The sequence below is a fragment of the Pararge aegeria genome, chromosome 1, assembly GCF_905163445.1.
Source record: "Pararge aegeria chromosome 1, ilParAegt1.1, whole genome shotgun sequence".
Lineage (NCBI taxonomy): Eukaryota > Metazoa > Arthropoda > Insecta > Lepidoptera > Nymphalidae > Pararge > Pararge aegeria.
Genome location: NC_053180.1, coordinates 18800460 through 18818989, shown reverse-complemented (window position 1 = coordinate 18818989; position 18530 = coordinate 18800460). Strand labels below are relative to the sequence as shown.

Here is an 18530-nt window from a genome sequence, read left to right as displayed (position 1 = left end):
CTCCTCGTCTGTCTGTCTGTCTGAAAAACTGAAAACTACCGAACGGATTTTCATACGGTTTTCACTAACGAACAGATTAAAGCGTTACTCATGCCTAAGGTCAAGGTAATTTTCTGTAAATTTGCTATCGTCAAAAGTCAAAGTCAAGGTCAAATATTTCTTTATTCAAATAGGCTCTTTTGATGCGTACATTACATGTTAAATATAACATAGAAGTGAGTTTATAGCGATAACTAAATTCATCAACTTAAAACTAAAGCTACGAGGGTTCCAAACGCGCCCTGATCTAAGAAGAAGCCCACAACAAACAAAGCCGGTTGTTTTTTTTTTGTTAAATATGTTCGTTCATGGAATAACCGTCACCGGATCACATACGTAAAGTTACTAACGTAAGTTACCCGCTACCGGGGTTTGAACCCGTCCCGGCTTGAACTTATTACCACTCACCACTGCACCAGAGAGGTCGACATTCTTAAATCACTCGTTCTTAAATATGTTTTCAGCATCTGTTGTTTCAATGGAGCAGAGTAATCACCTCTTTAAAGGGCATCTTATATGATACAGGTATATACAAGAGAAACCCTAATCTTATATTTAATATATAAAGCTGAAGAGTTTGTTTGTTAACTTGAACGCGATAATCTCAGGAAGCCTTTTATCTCACTCACACACACACACACACACACATACACGCACGAAAAACTATAAACTACATTTTATAAGACATTACAATTTAAAATTAATTATTACTATTCATTCTAATAAATCTAAAATCTTTGCATAAGTTAAATCTTCTGTTAAAATAAAGAAATTCATTATTTAAAATATTGAACACAAAGTTATTCTTACTTAAATTTAAATATTACCGAATAACTGTGATTATAACATTACTTAAACTATATTATATTGTATATTTTATCCTGGGGAAAGGGCCTGGTGGCTTGCCGCTTGAGATACAGGTTCTACCTAGTTCAAGCATCAGTCCCCACATTATAAATGTGTAACTCTTGTGTCTCTGTGTACTCATACTTATAAGTAATGTGGAGAAATAAATAAATCATTCATTCATTCATTCATTCATCTAAAACGGCTATATAACATCACGCTAAAACCAAAATGAGCATAGCATCAATGCAGAATGTTTCAAAATAGGGTTCTTTTTTCCTTTTGAGAGCTTCAATAAAATTATGTAATATAAAGTTGCTCTCGTTTAAAAGTTCTTAAGAAAAGCCCGCGACAGCATAGTCTATCTTTTAAGGTTGAATATACGCAGACGAAATCGCGAGGGACCGCAATTCCTTATAAAGAACATTAATTTTCTGTTGCCGCTCGTTAAAATCGGCAGTAATCGACTCTACTAGATAATATCGACGATGATTCGCATCCAGCGAACAATCAAGTGGTAAAATTTTATTACCTCCATTAGTCAGCTCGATTTCCTGTACCGAATATATTTTTTTAACGTATTGGGCATTCTCATAGGACGTGTAAGGTTAGAATAAAAAGTACCTTCAACCAATATTTATACCTTTAAAGACTAGATGTGTCTTTGTCTTGATTTACTGACAGATGATCTACAACACAATGGTTAAACATCGAAATTTGAAATTTTATATTACCAGTTTTATATATAGGTCTTCTTTCAGCGCGATTCTTTTCTCTAATTACAATCTAGCCTTTATAGGAATTGTTATTGACATGTTTTTTATTATAACCTAAACTTAGTTGAACCGGCATTAATGATATTCATACTACATTTTTTTTTTATTGTGTACCTACACTAAAAACTAAAAAGATTCATTAATTGATCAATCTTTAAGAATTAGGGCCCACGACTTTATCTTAGGTATTCTTATTCTTAATATTGAAGGACTAGCAAAAGATCTTCACTGCACTAGCTCAAGTGGCTTTTAAAGTCCTTTTGTGTCTTCTCACTATTTCTTTGAATATTCTTTGGATATCCTAGAGGTAAGTATACCCAGAAAGATTGTTTTATAATTGCCCCCTAAAGCAAATAAGCAGAAGAAGAAGATAATAGGATGGACTGACATTATCCAAGTGCACCCTAGTGCTCTCTAGAGATCGATTAATAATTAGAGTGACTCGTTTGATGTTGTATTTACTATAAGATATAGGCACATGCTATACCACAATGTCACCTAAAGGAAATTGTAGAAGTCGCTTAAGATGGGGCGCATATACATATTAGGAGATACCTATTCACTCTACTCTTGTTTACTTAACACTTAAATCTTAGGTAGTATTTCGTAACCGTTTTACCGCCATGCTTATTTCTGCCCCAAACAGCATTGTTCTGCTTTGAAGGGCGTGGTTGTATGGTCGATGGATTCCCACTCTCTGACGACCTCAGAAAAACTAAACATCTGGTGGGCCATCTGCTTTGTCGGTCAATTAGTATAATAAAAAATGCAGCCAAATAATAATAATAATTTATTTGCTAGAATTATGGGTCACTATAAGTTGTTTTACAATAATTAAAATAGACTCCTACGCAATATACTGTCAACGACAGTGTGCAAATCTCTTCTGATTATGAGATTGGCACACTGTAGTTGACAGTATATTGTGTATACCTACCTACTGAATAATATTCAAAGTCATTCGAAGAAATAAAAAATAATTAATCAAGAAAATTAAATTAATTAAGTCAAAGATTTCAAGTCAAGTTTTAGATCAAATTGTCATTTAAATATTCTTTACCACTATAGTAAGTTTTATCGAATTTTTTATTTTGAAAATAACTCTCCTAAAAGTTGTGATAGGCAAAGAAATGTGAGTTAAATTAAAAATGATCCTATTAATTCCCTAACTCTTTTTTTGTGTACTATACGCAGACGCACATTGCAGGATGCAATTATTCACTTGACATCTGACCGCGTTGCGTCACTTAATCAGATTGAGCCTACGTAGGTATAGACGAAGAAACCAATATGCATCTAATGTTAGTTTACTACTCCGCTTTTTTACGCCTTTTGCAGTTTAAATAATAGTGATTTATGCAACTGTTGACTTACTGTAAACATAACCCTCTTATTATTTATTAGTGAATTAAAAAAAAAATTAAACTTACCACAAAGCACTATGACAGTGAATCGAATACAAATACACGCAAACGCAGATATAACTATCACAATTGGTAACAAAAGAACCGGATAACTACTCATTTTAAGTAAAAACATTTATAACTCTATTACACAATAAACACATCGTAGGTAGGTACAAAACCTACTTATTTCAAATTTATTAAATTAATTTATGACTTTCATTAAGTAAATTATTAGTATAGATTATTTTGGTATCACTCTTTGGCTAATTTCTAAACTTTATCAAATAAACTAGACATTACTGACTGTTCGTTAAAACAGGGTAAGTACTTACTAAGTATTCTAACCACTTTTATATTACATAGCGATATTAATATCTTATCTTTAATATTTCGTATCGGGAAACAGGATTTAGAAGTGCTTTTAGTGACGTAGGTAGGTAAGTTGATTGGTGTAGGTGTGTCCACGTGTGTGTAGACTAGTATGACAACGAAAATTTGGAAAAGATTATAAATGGATGCCTTTTTTATTTAAAACAATGCTCAGGAAGGTAGTCATACAAGAAGTCAATGAAGAGACGAACTATAATAAACTTTTATACAGTATTAAGATTAATTCAAAAAAAAAACAAGAGTTAAGTAAAAATGATTTTCAGGAAATATAGCACTGGTGTATCACCGCCATCTATCATGTGAATTACGCAAGTGTTTTAGCTATTCGACGATAGAGGGCGTTTATCGACGCAACATTAACATCCACTAAATACTTTTAACGAATTTCGTCTTCTGATATTATTCAATATTGTAATTGTTTTTTAATTCTTTGACATTTTCCCAAGAAAACGGACTTTACCAGTCTGTTTCAGACCATTAAGAAAATTACCATCGACATCTATGATAGAACCAGACTCCAGACTACTACGTTACGAATTGGTGATCGTTAATTAATTCGACAATAGATGGCGCTTACTAAAATAACCATAGACTAATTGTTATTATTATGACATTTCCCGGCCACCAGTTTGCCGTCGGTTAAACATTATATTTAATCGGTGAAATAATTACTTTGCACTCATTGAACTCGCATAAATTGCAAATAGATATGCGGGTTACGCATTTCTATTTGCCAAAAAAATACGTATTTCAATAATATCCTTTCAATATTTTGCAAAAATATTATAAATTTTATAGATTTAAATTAGGCAAAATGTAGTTTTGCCTAATTTAAATCTATTAGGAACAAAATATGAATAATAGACTACGGCTACAAATTATAATATCACGGGGTATGAATATATTTAATGCAACTTGCAGTTGGAACGTAGGTTTCTGAGCCAGGGTATTAATAGTCTTTTTTTTTTGCATAATGTTATAAAGAAGACCCAATATGAAAACATGAAGGTAACAAGACCTCGTATTCATCAAAGATATGGAAAGTATACTAGGGGCTATACGCGGTAAACGTATCGCATGAAAATTTAACAATAAAAGGGTAAACTGGTGAAAAATTGGAACGTTATGTAAGACTTCTGTGTTTTAAGTCAGAGACGGACATTTAAAATCATTGCTTATGGTTTTCAATAAGACAATAAATCGATTTGAATGCCCGTTTTGAACTTGGGAGTTGATATGTGGAAAATGATATTATCAAGCCTACAATCATGATATCTGAAAGGTAGAGTAGGGTGAAAGCGTGCACTTAAAGGGAATTATGCGGTAGACAAAGCAGACAGCAATCCCTAGTTATACATAGTTTACGTCAAATTAAACAACTGACAAAAAATATTCCTAAATTACATACAGATAATTTTTTTCGTCCGATTGGCGCAGTGGGCAGCGAACCTGTTTTTGAGTCCAAGGCTGTGGATTCGATTCCCACAACTGGAAAATGGTTTATGTGATGAACACAAACGTTTTTCAGTGTCTGGGTGTTAATCTGTACATTATAAGTATTTATGTATATTATTCATAAAAACATTCATCAGTCATCTACTTAACTATAACACAAGCTACGCTTACTTTGGAGCTAGATGGCGATGTGTATATTATCGTAGTATATTTATTTCATAATGTTTTATTCAGGTACTAATTGTTATTTAATATTATTGATAAAAACCTGTATTTGGATTAGGCTGTCGTTCATATAACAATCATGTGCACATATTAAGACGGAAATATTATTATTTTTTAAATAAAAGAAGCGATTATTTGTTTAAGGTGAGTTACTTTAGTCTATAATTACCGACGTATTTAATTTGCTAAGTGGCCCGTTGTAATAACTAAGTATAATAGAAGGTAATCTTAGTAATATTCCACTATTCATGCGCAAATAGCTTACTTGTTATAATGTTTAAGGCAAATCTTTTTCATGGAATACTCTCGAACAATTATTATTATAGCGCTTAGAAAATCTGAAGGTAAGTTTCCACATTACTTAAACAGCCTTAAATACCTAAAAATATGACTAAAGATATCCCACATTACTAAAATATCCCAACCCACCTAAAAATATAATTAAAGTCAAAGTCAAAAATATATTTATTCAAGTAGGCCCATAGGTGGCACTTTTGATGCGTACATAAGAATTTCAAGATAGTGAGATTATGCCGATAACCACATTCGTAAACTAAAGACTAAAGCTACGAAAGTGCGCAATTTTTACCAAATCAATAATTTTTAGTCTATTTTTAACCGCATTGAAACCAATGACGAGTTTTGGCTCGTGAGTGTTTCTATTTTGTAGGCGGTTTCGTAAACCATAAATTGTCGTCGTCTACCAAACAAAATGTGAACCGCGTTGGGGTCGCGGGATGCGTGCGGTTCGTATTTCTTGTGCTATATCAAGTACATTATTAGTAACTATTGATTGAGACAGCAGATATCCCACCTAATAGTGAAAAAAAAATTAATTTAAAGTCATTTGTTTCAAGTAGTTTATAAGCACTTTTGAAACGTCAAGTCAGTCTGTTTATAGCTACTCTACCACCGATTTCAGATTCTACGAAAAAGAGCCGTCAAGAAACTCAGCAGACAGGTCTTTTTTAGCGTAATTTTATAATTTAACAATCTTTAGATTTATTGTTTCTTGTGAGATGTGAGAGCGGAGAGGCCTGCTTCCAAGCAGTTTAATACATTGGTTGAACTTTAAAAAAAAGGTAGATAATTCTAATATTACCGGTATCATGTTATATAAAAGAACAGATTCAAGAACATAAATAATCCTAATTCAGCCATTATTGCAGGCAGTGGATTGTGTCCAAAAACACAGAGAACGCCCCGAGCACGTCTTACCCACGGAATATTGCTACCTCACAAACTTTTCCCATTTTGCCCATTTCATGGTAAACGTTAGAGGTTAAATAATTACTGTCAACTGCTTAATGAATAAAGTCTGTTCAAGAAACGCTTCTAAAGTAGAGTGGTTTTGATGCTTAATATTAGTCGTGTACACGGTTTCTGTGTGTTCTTAATTCTGTGTACAAAAACATATATCCATCCGCAGAAAGGATTCTTGTACTTTTCTCAGACTGTATGCAGATATCACTAATTTATGTCCGTTTCTAGGAAGTCCATCGTTTATATTGACTTTTTGTTTATAATTAATATTGTTTTGTACATTAAAGATTATATGATCAGGTATAAAATATGCCAGTGATGACATATGGCTCCGAAACATAGTCGCTAACTATGGGCCTCATAATAAGGCACAGAGTCACTCAGCGGGCGATGGAGAGAGCTATGCTCAGAGTATCTCTACGTGATCAAATCAGAAATGTGGAGATCCGTTGAAGAACAACAGTTAAAGACTTAGCTCAACGAGTCGCGAAGCTAAAGTGGCAATGGGCGAGGCACATAGTTTGGAGAAAGGATGGACGTTGGGGTCCCAAGGTGCTGGAATGGCAGTGCCGCAGTGGTAAGCGCAGCGTTGGTTGACCCCGACGTGGTGGATAGACGACATTAAACGCGTCGCAGGTAGCCGCTGGATCGAAACGGCACAAAACCGTGGAATTTGGAACTCCATAAAAAAGACCTATGTCTTGCAGTTTACTACTATCGGTTGATATGATGATAAATTACGAAGCTACACAGCAATGCTACTTGGATCCTCCGGAGGCCCGGACAAGTTCTGTCAAAAAACGCTCTACCAATAGGTGCTAAAATGTAATCTTACACCACAGCGTTATAAACGAATTTGAACATATTACAAATTCATCTCACTACACTCAGAATCGAAACATAAAATTACTGAATGCTTGGGATATATAGGTACGTTTTTACGAGACCTTGCAAACCATCCGAAATAATAAGCAGCTTTGGGTCTGGAATCAGTCCCAAAGTACGCTCTGAGCCAAATTTTGATAATCTGTGTAAGAGATCTTTTGACCAACAAATTTCCAATCTGATTGAAGAAAAGCTGATATTAATAATTATTAACTTGTACTTACATTCGCTTATTAGTCTTGTAACACTTCCACAATATATAAATTAACGTCAAACAACTCATTATTATAGGTGTCAATATTAATTTCAGTGAAACCGCTCTCATAACTTCACGTGGAATTTCAGACGAATTCATTTTCTTTTAAACTACAGATATTAGTTTACGTTTACATTGCACCACAACTTTTTTTACTAGGCAGAATAATTTAACACCTTGGCACGTTTAAAAGAAAAAAAAATGGCGCGAATTTTCATAAAATCACAGACAATTACAACTTTTTAAGAATACTGTTTGGGGCACTTCGAAAAGGTTCTATGGTTAACTATCGGAAGTGAATGGTTGAATAGTAATTTATCAGTGCTTTAACTTTATCAGCTTATCTCTACATATAAATTAACCTAATGTTTGCAATAAAGATTAAAGTATTGCAATAATGGGAAAACTTAACCAGGAATTATTTAACGAAGTTGGTTAGGTACATAAAGTAGCTCCTTTTTTTTATTGACGATAGACCAGCGATTGACGACAATTATGGCCGTTGCGACATCATGTCAAGCAATGATGAGGTCTAGGTTGGAGCACGCTTGCCTAGAAAAAGCTTATTCACTCTTAACTTGAACGTACTTAAATTATACGTGGCAGGAAATACAGTTGCCGGGAGGGCGTTCCACATCCTAGTGGTACGTACAGAAACGTGGATAAAAAACGCTTTGTGCGTGTTGATGGAATATCATCCACATAAGGATGCGACCGCTCATGGTGTCTCGCTGTTCTGTGGTAGAACGGGGAAGGAGGAACAAGATTGTGAAGTGCAACATACAACATAAAGTAGCTCGGAATTATAAATATACTAAATGCATACAAATATAAGCGCAGCGTTGGTCGACCCCCAACGAGGTGGACAGACGACATTAAGCGCGTCGCAGGTAGCCGCTGGATCCAAGCGGCTCAGAATCGTGGAACTTGGAACTCCCTACAAAAGACCTATGTCCAGCAGTGGACGTCTATCGGTTGATGTGATGATGATGATGATGATGATACAAATATATGTACCTGCCTCTTTGACCTAATGATAACCATGTTTACATATATAACACGAAGAACTGAATTCAAGTCGGTCGTCGGTCCAGGAATTCCTAGGTATTCAATTGTTCCTGGTAACAATACGCAGTATCTATTTATTTATTTATTAAAGGAACACCAAAAGCTTGTTTACAATACATAGTAAAGTAAAATTACAAATATTTGTTTCTAATCAGTGTGACTAGCCACTTTAAGGTGTACACAGAATTTACTACAAAATGACCGATTTTATATCGGTCGCTACAAACAACGGTTGAACACCGTTGTTTGTAGCGACCGATATAAAATCGTCCACACGTCTCGGAGAGTATATTGAGGAATACACGATTCGCCACCAACCCGCATCGGGTTAGCGTGATGGGTCTATGCTCTACTCAATCCCTCTCCTATGAAAGAGGAGGCCTGCGCCCAGCAATGGGACCTTCGAAGGGTGTTTATTTGTTGCCTACAATAACTGAGGGAACGCCTCGAAGTATATGACAACGAGGCGACAAACGTGTTGAGTCAAATCAAATATTAATATTTTTAATTCACTTCTAAAAGAGGATTAAAAATCAACAAAACTGGGTGAATTATTTGACTTGGCTTTTGTTTTTGGCGTTATCCATGGCTCCGTCAAAGCCTGAACTGATTTTGTTGTGGTCGCGATGTTTACTCTTGATGATCTTGTACAATTTTACGGTGGTAATGGAGTAAATGCGGTATAGCCTGAGGGCGCGGCAGTTATATCCTATGCCCCTAATCGGTTTCGACGCAGCATCGTACCGGAACGCTGAAACTCTTGGATCCAAGTCTTTGCCAGAATCGTGGAAGCTTTAACGTTTCCATGCCTCCGTTTGATGATAATATGATGCTACCACAGAATTAAAAAGATACAGAAACCGTGTACACGACTAAAATTGAAACCACTGCTCTTTAGTAGCGTTTCATTAAGCAGTTGACAATAATTATTTTACTTCTAATGTTCTAAACGTTTACCATAAAATGGGGAAAACGGGTAGAATTTGTGAGCTACCAACATACCGCGGGTTTGAAGTGAGACGTGCTCAACTTTTTTTCTGTTATTGGACACAATGCACTGCATGCAATAATGGCTGAATGAGGATTCTGTATGTTCTTAATTCTGGGGAGCTACTTATTCAGACCCTGACCTTCAGACCTTGATCTTCAGAAGTAATATTAATGATCTAAAAACAAGGTATCCAGACATAGGGGCGTTCGTACCTATTACCACTATAGTTATGTTGAAACTAGTTCGAGTTCTTTGTCTCCTTAGCTAATACCTAAACCTATAAATAATGTATTTCTTCCGCATTGTGGAATAATTGGATACTTTCCTATTTATGTAAATATTAACTTCTGCCCGCGACTTCTTCTGCGTGGACATCAGAAATAGGTCTAAAACTTCGCTCGTTAGCAAGTTTTAATCCTTCTACGGGAAATATTTGAGAGATCGGTATAGAAAATACATGTCCTTTTCCGTAGCATCGGTGACATGGATATCAAAGCTGTCTGCCCGCGGCTTATTTCGTAAATAATTTTCAATTTTCCTTCGGGAACTAATTAAGGAATCGGGATAAAAGGCAGCTTATGTTCTATTCCATGTTCGTTCAGCAGTTTTTGCGGGATTGTGTAACAGACATCCACACTTTCACATTATAATATATTACTAGCGGACCCTCGCGACTTCGTGCGCGTATAAGTCAAGTTTAAAAAATAGTCGTATGTTGTCGCAGACTGTTGTTTGTATTATATTATATAGTAGGTTAAATTCGCCTATTGGAGGAACGTTGTGGGTCTATGCTCTAAAATATAGCTTTCACACCTATTCCCAGCAGTGGGTTAGTAATATACTGAGCGTAGTGATTTTATATTTGTAAATAAATAACGCGTTACGCACCTCTGACTTTTCGGAGTTATGTGCCTTTTTAATTTAAGACATCAAAATACCAGTTGCTTTAACGGTGAAGGAAAATATTGAAAATAACTTCAACTTTACTTTTGCGGGGGTCGAGTTCCAACTTGGAACAAAACTCTAACTTTCATAAATTATGAATGACCGAATGAATGAATGTATACACTTTTATTGTACACCAAAGAAGAAGTAGTTACAGAGATATAAACGTAGGTCAAGAGGGTACAATTTGAAAATATAGATTTTTTAAATTACGTGCGTTTTAGGAATTTTTAATCGCTTGGATAAACGGTGAAGGAAAACAACGTAAGGAAACCTGCATGCCTGGGAGTTCTCCATAATATTTTTAAAGACGTAACCTGACCGAGCCCTGCTCATAATGGGATCAGACCCGGGCCCCGTATTGGGCCGGTAATGGGTTGACAATGATGAATATGATGATTAATTATTAATAGTATTATAATATAGTATTATAAATTGACGGCCGAGTGGCGCAGTGGGCAGCGACCCTGCTTTCTGAGTCCAAGGCCGTGGGTTGTGGCTCCACAACTGGAGAGTGTTTGTGTGATGAACATGAATGTTTTTCAGTGTCTGGGTGATTATCTGTATATTATAAGTATTTATTTGTATTATATTCATAAAAAAATATTCATCAGCTACCTCAGTACCCATAACACAAGCTACGCTTACTTTGGGCTAGCACTTGTTGATTCAAACTTGCTAAGGGGATTTCCAAGATGTAAGAAAGATGGGTTTATCTTATCATTTACTAGTTTATTACACGACGATCTCGACGGTGTTTATTTGTGTAATATAAGACCTTATTTCCTAATTCATACTAAACGTAATGCACTTTAGAGTCATACACCCCGTCGTTTTTGCGTCGGGTATAAAAAAAAGTATTTTTATGCCTATTTTTCCAGATTTTATCATAAATATTAATTAATTAACACAGATTATGACTTGGCTGCATCTTTTAATTTTCCTTCCACTGCCTTCATCGTTGATAAAATTTATCATAAGCGCTATTTAATTATTTCATAAAATTGACAAATCTATTAAATACGTAGTATCGCTATATTGCAGTTCGTTTTGAGAAGAACATAAGTCATGTTATTAACTTCCAAGCATCATATTAGAAAGAAAAATTACTGAAGGAATCTTAGGTCTAAGCGCACTAGGTACCACAATACACACAGCTCAGCTCGTTATTAGCTGAGCATTGTGTATTGCTTTGAGTATACCATTTTTTTATAAATTTATATAAAAATGTAAACTTTATATTTTATATTTCTTGTGTGCGTGTGTATGTCACTGAACTCGTCCTAGACGGCTAGACAGATTTGAATGTTTTTTTTGCTATACGTTTGGATGCTGGATGGTTTAGATTCACAAATTAGCCCAACAGATGGCGCTGAGGTCCGCTAGTATATTATATATTTGTATAATAATAGCCCAAATTTTTAATTTAGAACTTAAAGGTGTCGATTCCGTTATACGCACTAAACCTAAACTAAAATAAAGTGCAGTTCCTATCCACGAAAATCAATATGTACTTATCTCCTCTTGTATTCTACTTCTTTCCGTATGTTTCTGTTTTTATTACATTTTTTATATGTTAATGTTGGGGTATACAAATAAAGAGTTTAATAATAATAATAATAATAATAATAATATGTAAAGGATAGTACTACTTTAAACTTGTAACTTTAGTTTCTTGTAGAGATTTATGTACAACACTGTCAGCACCACTGTCCATGACTCAAAAAAGTCAAAACACGCATATGATACAGTCGAGTATTCAAAATATATTAGCATTAATTTGTATACATGTAGATATTTACTAGTCTTGAGAAATACGTCAAGAGCATTTCGAGATCATCGTTGACGCTAACCCAAAGGTTTTTCACTACCAAAAATCAAGTGTTCACTCCAAAATACATCTTTCTTGACCAAAAAAATGCCGAAACTAATGCTTACAATAAAAATTTACTATAAATAAGTTTAGTTAAATCTAAGGCAACAAAGATGACATAAATATAAAATGCGGTCTCGGATTTAATATAAAAAAATTAGGTACTAAGATTAAATAAATGTAATAACTTTTGTTATTTGTCAGTAAATAATACATTGTAGGGCGATTGTAGGTAACGAACTGAACTCATATTCACCTACAATGTATACTCAATCAAAGTTGCAAAAACATCATTCACGATTGTTTGATGACAACATTACATATTATTATGCTTCAGTAAAAAACCGTACCCGTAAAACTGATCGTCATGGTTTTGAATTGCACTTAACTAAAAAGTTGAAGGCGTCATCGTTATCTGCTTAATTAAGATCTCAGTGTAATATCAGATACAGGCCTTCTGACTTAAAGAAGGATATAGAGCTTGAATCCACCACCCTGCTCCAAAGTTGATAACCATCATCATCTTTACTGATAGACGTTTGCTGCTTAACACAGAGTTTTCTATTTAGTAAAGGTTTCTATTTTTTTGCACTCCACGTTCCTTCATTCCGAGACTCTCGGATCCGAAACTCTAACCATCTGGTTGCCTTAACGTAAAGATTATTATCATGCATATGGGTGACTGATGGTTTTATAATATTCAAATTTAGACCTCCCTTGCTTGTTGAACATAATTGTTCAATGCTCAGCAAGGGAGGTCATAGGTAAGGAGTGCCCAAAGACCTCCAGACGTGGGTTCACACGGTCTCGGAGGCGTGCGGACTAATCACCGTCCGACACCCCGTCACTCCAATCATCGCCTGAGCCAAGGTTCGGGCTCACATGAGGTGCTCTCAGGCCGACGATCCCTTCGCTTGTTCAAGCCCTAGCCCTGCCCTTAAAACTCTTCCTGGCAGAGCCTTATTCCGAGGCTTACCAACAAACCCGCGTTAGTTGTTAATATATTAAGGTAAATAAAAACAAAGCAACCGAAAAAAATGATCTTATGTAAACGGTCATGCTTAAAAATACATTTGGCAGTCTCTCTCCCTGAATTTTAATCATAAAATTGATCCGTCGGATTTGTTCTCAAGCGACCATTTCGTTACATTGCCAACTCGTCATAATGTATTTACTTAACTTTGAGATGGCCGGTTAAGGTCGAATATGACGTGAATTCCGGCCTAAACTCGAAAACAATTTTGTCTTTTCGTATTAGCACATAGCATCTAACGATAGCTTCCTCTTTGCCCTAATGCTTAGCGTGTTATCACGACGTTCTTTGGGCTACCCGGGTCGTGTAAAAAAGTTTTAGCGTAGTCTATGGACATAAACGTCAAAATAATGATTTAGTTATCTAATGTTTTTTGTGAACCGACTTCAAAAATAAAAAAAAATGTCTGTATGTATTCTAGTCTGTATTTTAGGTTCTATCACGCTCTGGCATTTTAAAAATGCTCCTAGTATTGTATATCTAACTAATGTATTAGACGATGTACCTAAGTTATATCCATGAATGGCAATACCATCAACGATTCGTACATTTTTCGACAAAATGGTGAAAGTGGCCAGCACTTTCACAGCACAAGAACCAAATGTGCTGTATCATATTTAATAAATGCTTAAAACTAGCCCTCTTTAACATTTTTTTATTATGACACCGAAGATGTTTAAAAAAAAATTTAATTAATGCAAAAAGACAAAAACGAATGTTTAAACAAACCAACAGGGAAACACTTTCGCATTTATGATATTAGTATAGACAACTAAGCAAATAATATAGAACCTCCAAAAAGAGTATTTGGAACGTATAAAAATACCTTCGAATAAAATAAGGCTATATAAATAAATATTAACTTAAGTGGTGCAGGATGTTGCAGGCAGGACTTGTTTAACAATCAACATTTTTTATTCTTTTACGGCATGTCCCCAACTCTTGCACAGGCAGGTTTCTTTTTTACCTTATTAAATGGAATAAGACGACTTACTCCGAGTTCAGTGGCGTGCACAGGAATTTGGACCAGGGTAAGCATAAAGAAGTAAAACGACATAAAACGGCAGAATCTTTCTCCGTTGCCAGTTATATGAAAATGCTTTTATGCATGTATGATGTGCACGCCACTGCCCAAATTCAATCTCCGGCACGTGACTCTAACTTTTTGGAGCAATGTGCGTTTTTAAGCAATTAAATATCTCATTAGTGTGTAAAAATGGAAACCTGTATGCCTGCATGCTCTCTGTAATTCTCTCAGCGTCGTCTACAAATTCACTTGGCCAGCGCGGTGGACTACGACCATAAACCTTTTTATTCTTAGAGTAGCCCTGTGCCTTGTGTGGGCTTTTAATAGATTGATAATTTATAAGATTTTATTAATATTGGAAAAAAGCAGGCGTTACTTTGCGGAATTCCATGATGTATTATAAAAATTAAGCTTAATATTCTATACTCTGCAAAGTAGATGAATATCTATGCTGTAATATAAAATTTCTTCAATCTTTACACTCCACACCAAACAGATCTTCGGCAATATACCCTCTCGCACGTTTGACAAAAACTGTCAAAAACCACGTTTTTTTATCGGCACTTTAAAACATCAAGTCTGTTGTTGTAGTCACTATACGAACGGTATAGTGGTGGAGTTCGTAAGGTAGATTCAGTCAAGAAGAAGCCGGCAAGGAACGCAGTAGTTACTCTTTTAATGCATGTTAAATTGTAAAATGTTTGTATATTACAATTTAACATTCATTATTTTGACTTTAGAGATAAAAGTGGCCGGTGTGTACCTAAAAGATTTGGTACCAATAAAAACATTACATTTTAGGGCAGTCGTGTTACAAAAATGGTTTCAAGAATATTTTTGTTTATTTCTCAGTTGCGGAGAAAATATTAATTATTTCAAGGAAATAAGTTTCTTATCGCCTTCTACACAGAACAATAAGGCGGAGAAATCAGTAATTAGGTGCATCCTCGGGAAAATGAACTGTACGTAGTCTATTTCCTGAAATAGGTCTTTGTTTCCTCAAACAGCAATAAATTGAAATACAATGCAACCAACAGACTTCATTAGAATTGACGCAAACGAGTTTTATATTAAAGTTCAAAACACAAATAGGGATTAAAAAATCCAACAAAGTAAGTATATCTTGAATTTGATTTTTTTAAATAAATAAACTTTTTTCTGCTAACATTTTGAAACTGTTTATTAGTCGAAACAAAAGATATTTAAGGGATTATTCAGCATCAAATAACGTTTGTTTAGATTTCTGACACCGGGTTTGCGGAACCAAAATGTTTATTTTTTTACCTTATATCTTTAAACGAGCAATTCTTGTATATATATAATTGGAATCTTGGAATCGGCTCCAACGATTTTCATGGAATTTACTATACAGGGGGTTTCGGGGGCGATAAATCGAGCTATCTTATATCTTTAAACGAGCAATTCTTGTATATATATAATCGGAATCTTCGAATCGGCTCCAACGATTTTCATTAAATTTACTATACAGGGAGTTTCGGGGGCGATAAATCGATCTAGCTAGGATTAATTTTTAGAAAAGGTCAATTTATTCGTGTTTTCCGGTAATAACCGATTTGGTGCAGACCAAGTTGCACGGGTCAGCAAGTAGTAATAATTGATGGACGAAACAGATAGCCCTTCTGATAGTAAGTGGAAAACAAACGTCTATAACCAGAGCAACACTTCGTAGGGCATGCAAGAACACGACCTAAAAATTTCAGCCTCATATCTTGGAGCGTAGGTGTTAGCCTCATGTGCCTGCCATTATAACTATACACAGGTATCGCTAAACGCCCTACGAGTTCTGTATAATGATATATCAGAAATGTTCGCGAGGGCTCATACTGATGACTTTTTTGCCTTCAGAAGAAAACGAATAGCATCCTTGATGAAAAGAACGTGGGTAAGCAGTAACGGCATTCTGAAAGCACTAATAAATCGATACGACTCTCCAATTTACAAGTTGTGTATTAAACTCCACTTTCTGAAAATATTAATATGTAATGTAAAAGAAGTTACAGAAAATTTTTTGTAACTTTTTTTAAATATTAATATTTAATGTAAGTTTTTTTTTTGATTTCGTTTAGTTTTTAATTATTCTATTTATGTTATAGTGTAATGTGTAGTAATGTGTCATAGATACCAAATAAATAAATAAAATTAATAAATTACACACCCTTTAAATACTTCTTGCAATTGTAATTTTAGGAATATTATATGTGTGTGAATGTAATAAGCCACAATTGTAAGAAATTGTAGTAACAAGTTGTAAACTACGGAATTATTAAACGTTAGCTTATAGAAAAGTCCTATTATAGTATTAAGGACTACGTAATCGATAATAAAGCTTGGGTGTAAATTATTGCTCTAAGCAGGGTGCTCTTCTTATAATTTTAAATTACATTGTGAAATGGTCATAACAAAAAAAAATACCCGGCTAAGTTTGTTGTGGGCTTCTTCTTAGACCAGGACGCGTTTGGAACCCTCGTAGCTTCAGTTTTAAGTTTACGAATGTGGTTATCGCCATCAACTCACTACCGTGTAATTCTTATGTACGCATCAAAAGTGCCACCTATGGGCCGGGCCTACTTGAATAAAGATATTTTTGACTTTGACTTTGACTTTGGAACCATAGAGTAAGGTGCGTTCTTTCTTATTTGTTTGTAGTGAAGAAAGGTTTAGTGGGAACTATTGAAGATTTCCTATTCCTATATTAAATAGAAAAAAATAGTCAATATAGCGAAGAAATCGATGAAACTACATGTATGTATGTTCGGTAAGCTTGTTATTCCATAAGAAAAACGATTATAACGTTCCACATTTAGCACCACCGTGCTTGGATCACTAGCTACGTTTTTTTTTTAACTTGCGCTATGTATTGTTATTGTTATAATTATTTAACTATTTATTTGTATACCTTATTATTAGCATATACAAAAATTAAATAAAATCAGTAACATGAAGAAAGAAGTAGAAAACAAGTGGCGGCCTTATCGAATTAGGAAAAAAGAAGAGAAGAATAGACTGCTGGTCGTACACATTTTTAAACTACTACATACATGGGAATAACTAGTTACTTATATATAACCACAAACTGTGGTGTACAATAAAAGTTTACTCGTATATTCATTTGTGTAAAGTCGGTTAATTGTATACAACTGTTTGTTTGGGTTTTACAAACTTTTATGGCTCAGTTAGATTATCGTGCAGTTAACTTATCGCCAAATGTTTGCCATTATGAAGTTTACATATACTTACCCGAGCTCCAATTACACACGAAAAGCTATTCTTTTAATTTAAAAATTGAATGAAATTAAAATACCACGAAGAAAACAGCTTTGGTTTCAGTATTTATGATATGTTTTTACCCGGCTAAGTTTGTTGTGGGCTCTTCTTAGACCAGGGCGCGTTTGGAACCCTCGTAGCTTTAGATTTAAGTTGGCGAACGAAGTTATCACCATCCCGTTACAATTATGTAAACAATTATGTATGAACGCTTCATAAGTGCCTGTGATAGGCCTACATGAATAAAGAAATTTTTAATTTGAATTTGAAATTTATGCAGCCTTAAAAAAAAAAAAAATTAAAACATTCTTTTTTATTATAAGTAAAGATATACAGTTCATTAAACTCATACTCCTGATCCTTAGATAAATGGGTCCTTCATCCGAGTCCTAATCTGTCATCACAAGACAGAATTAAAAGAAAATACACCGATTTAAGTTATATTAACAAGTTCCACGTAGAGTTACGACGAGTTATTTTTACAGGCACAGCATTTGTTTTAATTGATGAAACTTCAGCTTTATTACCTATTCTTTATGTAAATGTAAGCCGAAAATGTAGGAATTGTAAAAATCCTATTAAAAGTTTCAGAGTCATATAATACGTGGCTTAACGTATATTAAATGGAGAGAGCATTTTCTTTCAGAACTAAGAATTTTTTAAATTTTACCCCAAAAGACGATTAAACAGTACCTACCGCGTGAAATGTTTGTATGACAGCACGTATTTTCTTGCTACTTAACTTGCTTCTAAACATTTCATACCAA

At 34.6% G+C, this 18530-nt stretch overlaps 1 protein-coding gene across 3 annotated transcripts in view; it reads right to left on the bottom strand.

Moving 5' to 3' along the window:
- The window catches only part of LOC120626602, a 71561-nt gene that overhangs the window by 31164 nt on the left and 21867 nt on the right, over nucleotides 1-18530 (bottom strand). Inside the window, exon 1 of one of the 3 annotated variants that reach the window (XM_039894212.1) lies at nucleotides 3092-3239. The exons of the other annotated variants lie outside the window; for them this stretch is intronic. Within the exon in view, the coding sequence (XP_039750146.1) occupies nucleotides 3092-3200 (109 nt within the window). The 5' untranslated portion in view covers nucleotides 3201-3239. Of the gene's footprint in view, nucleotides 1-3091; nucleotides 3240-18530 lie in introns of those variants that run through there. 3 annotated transcript variants of the gene reach the window in all.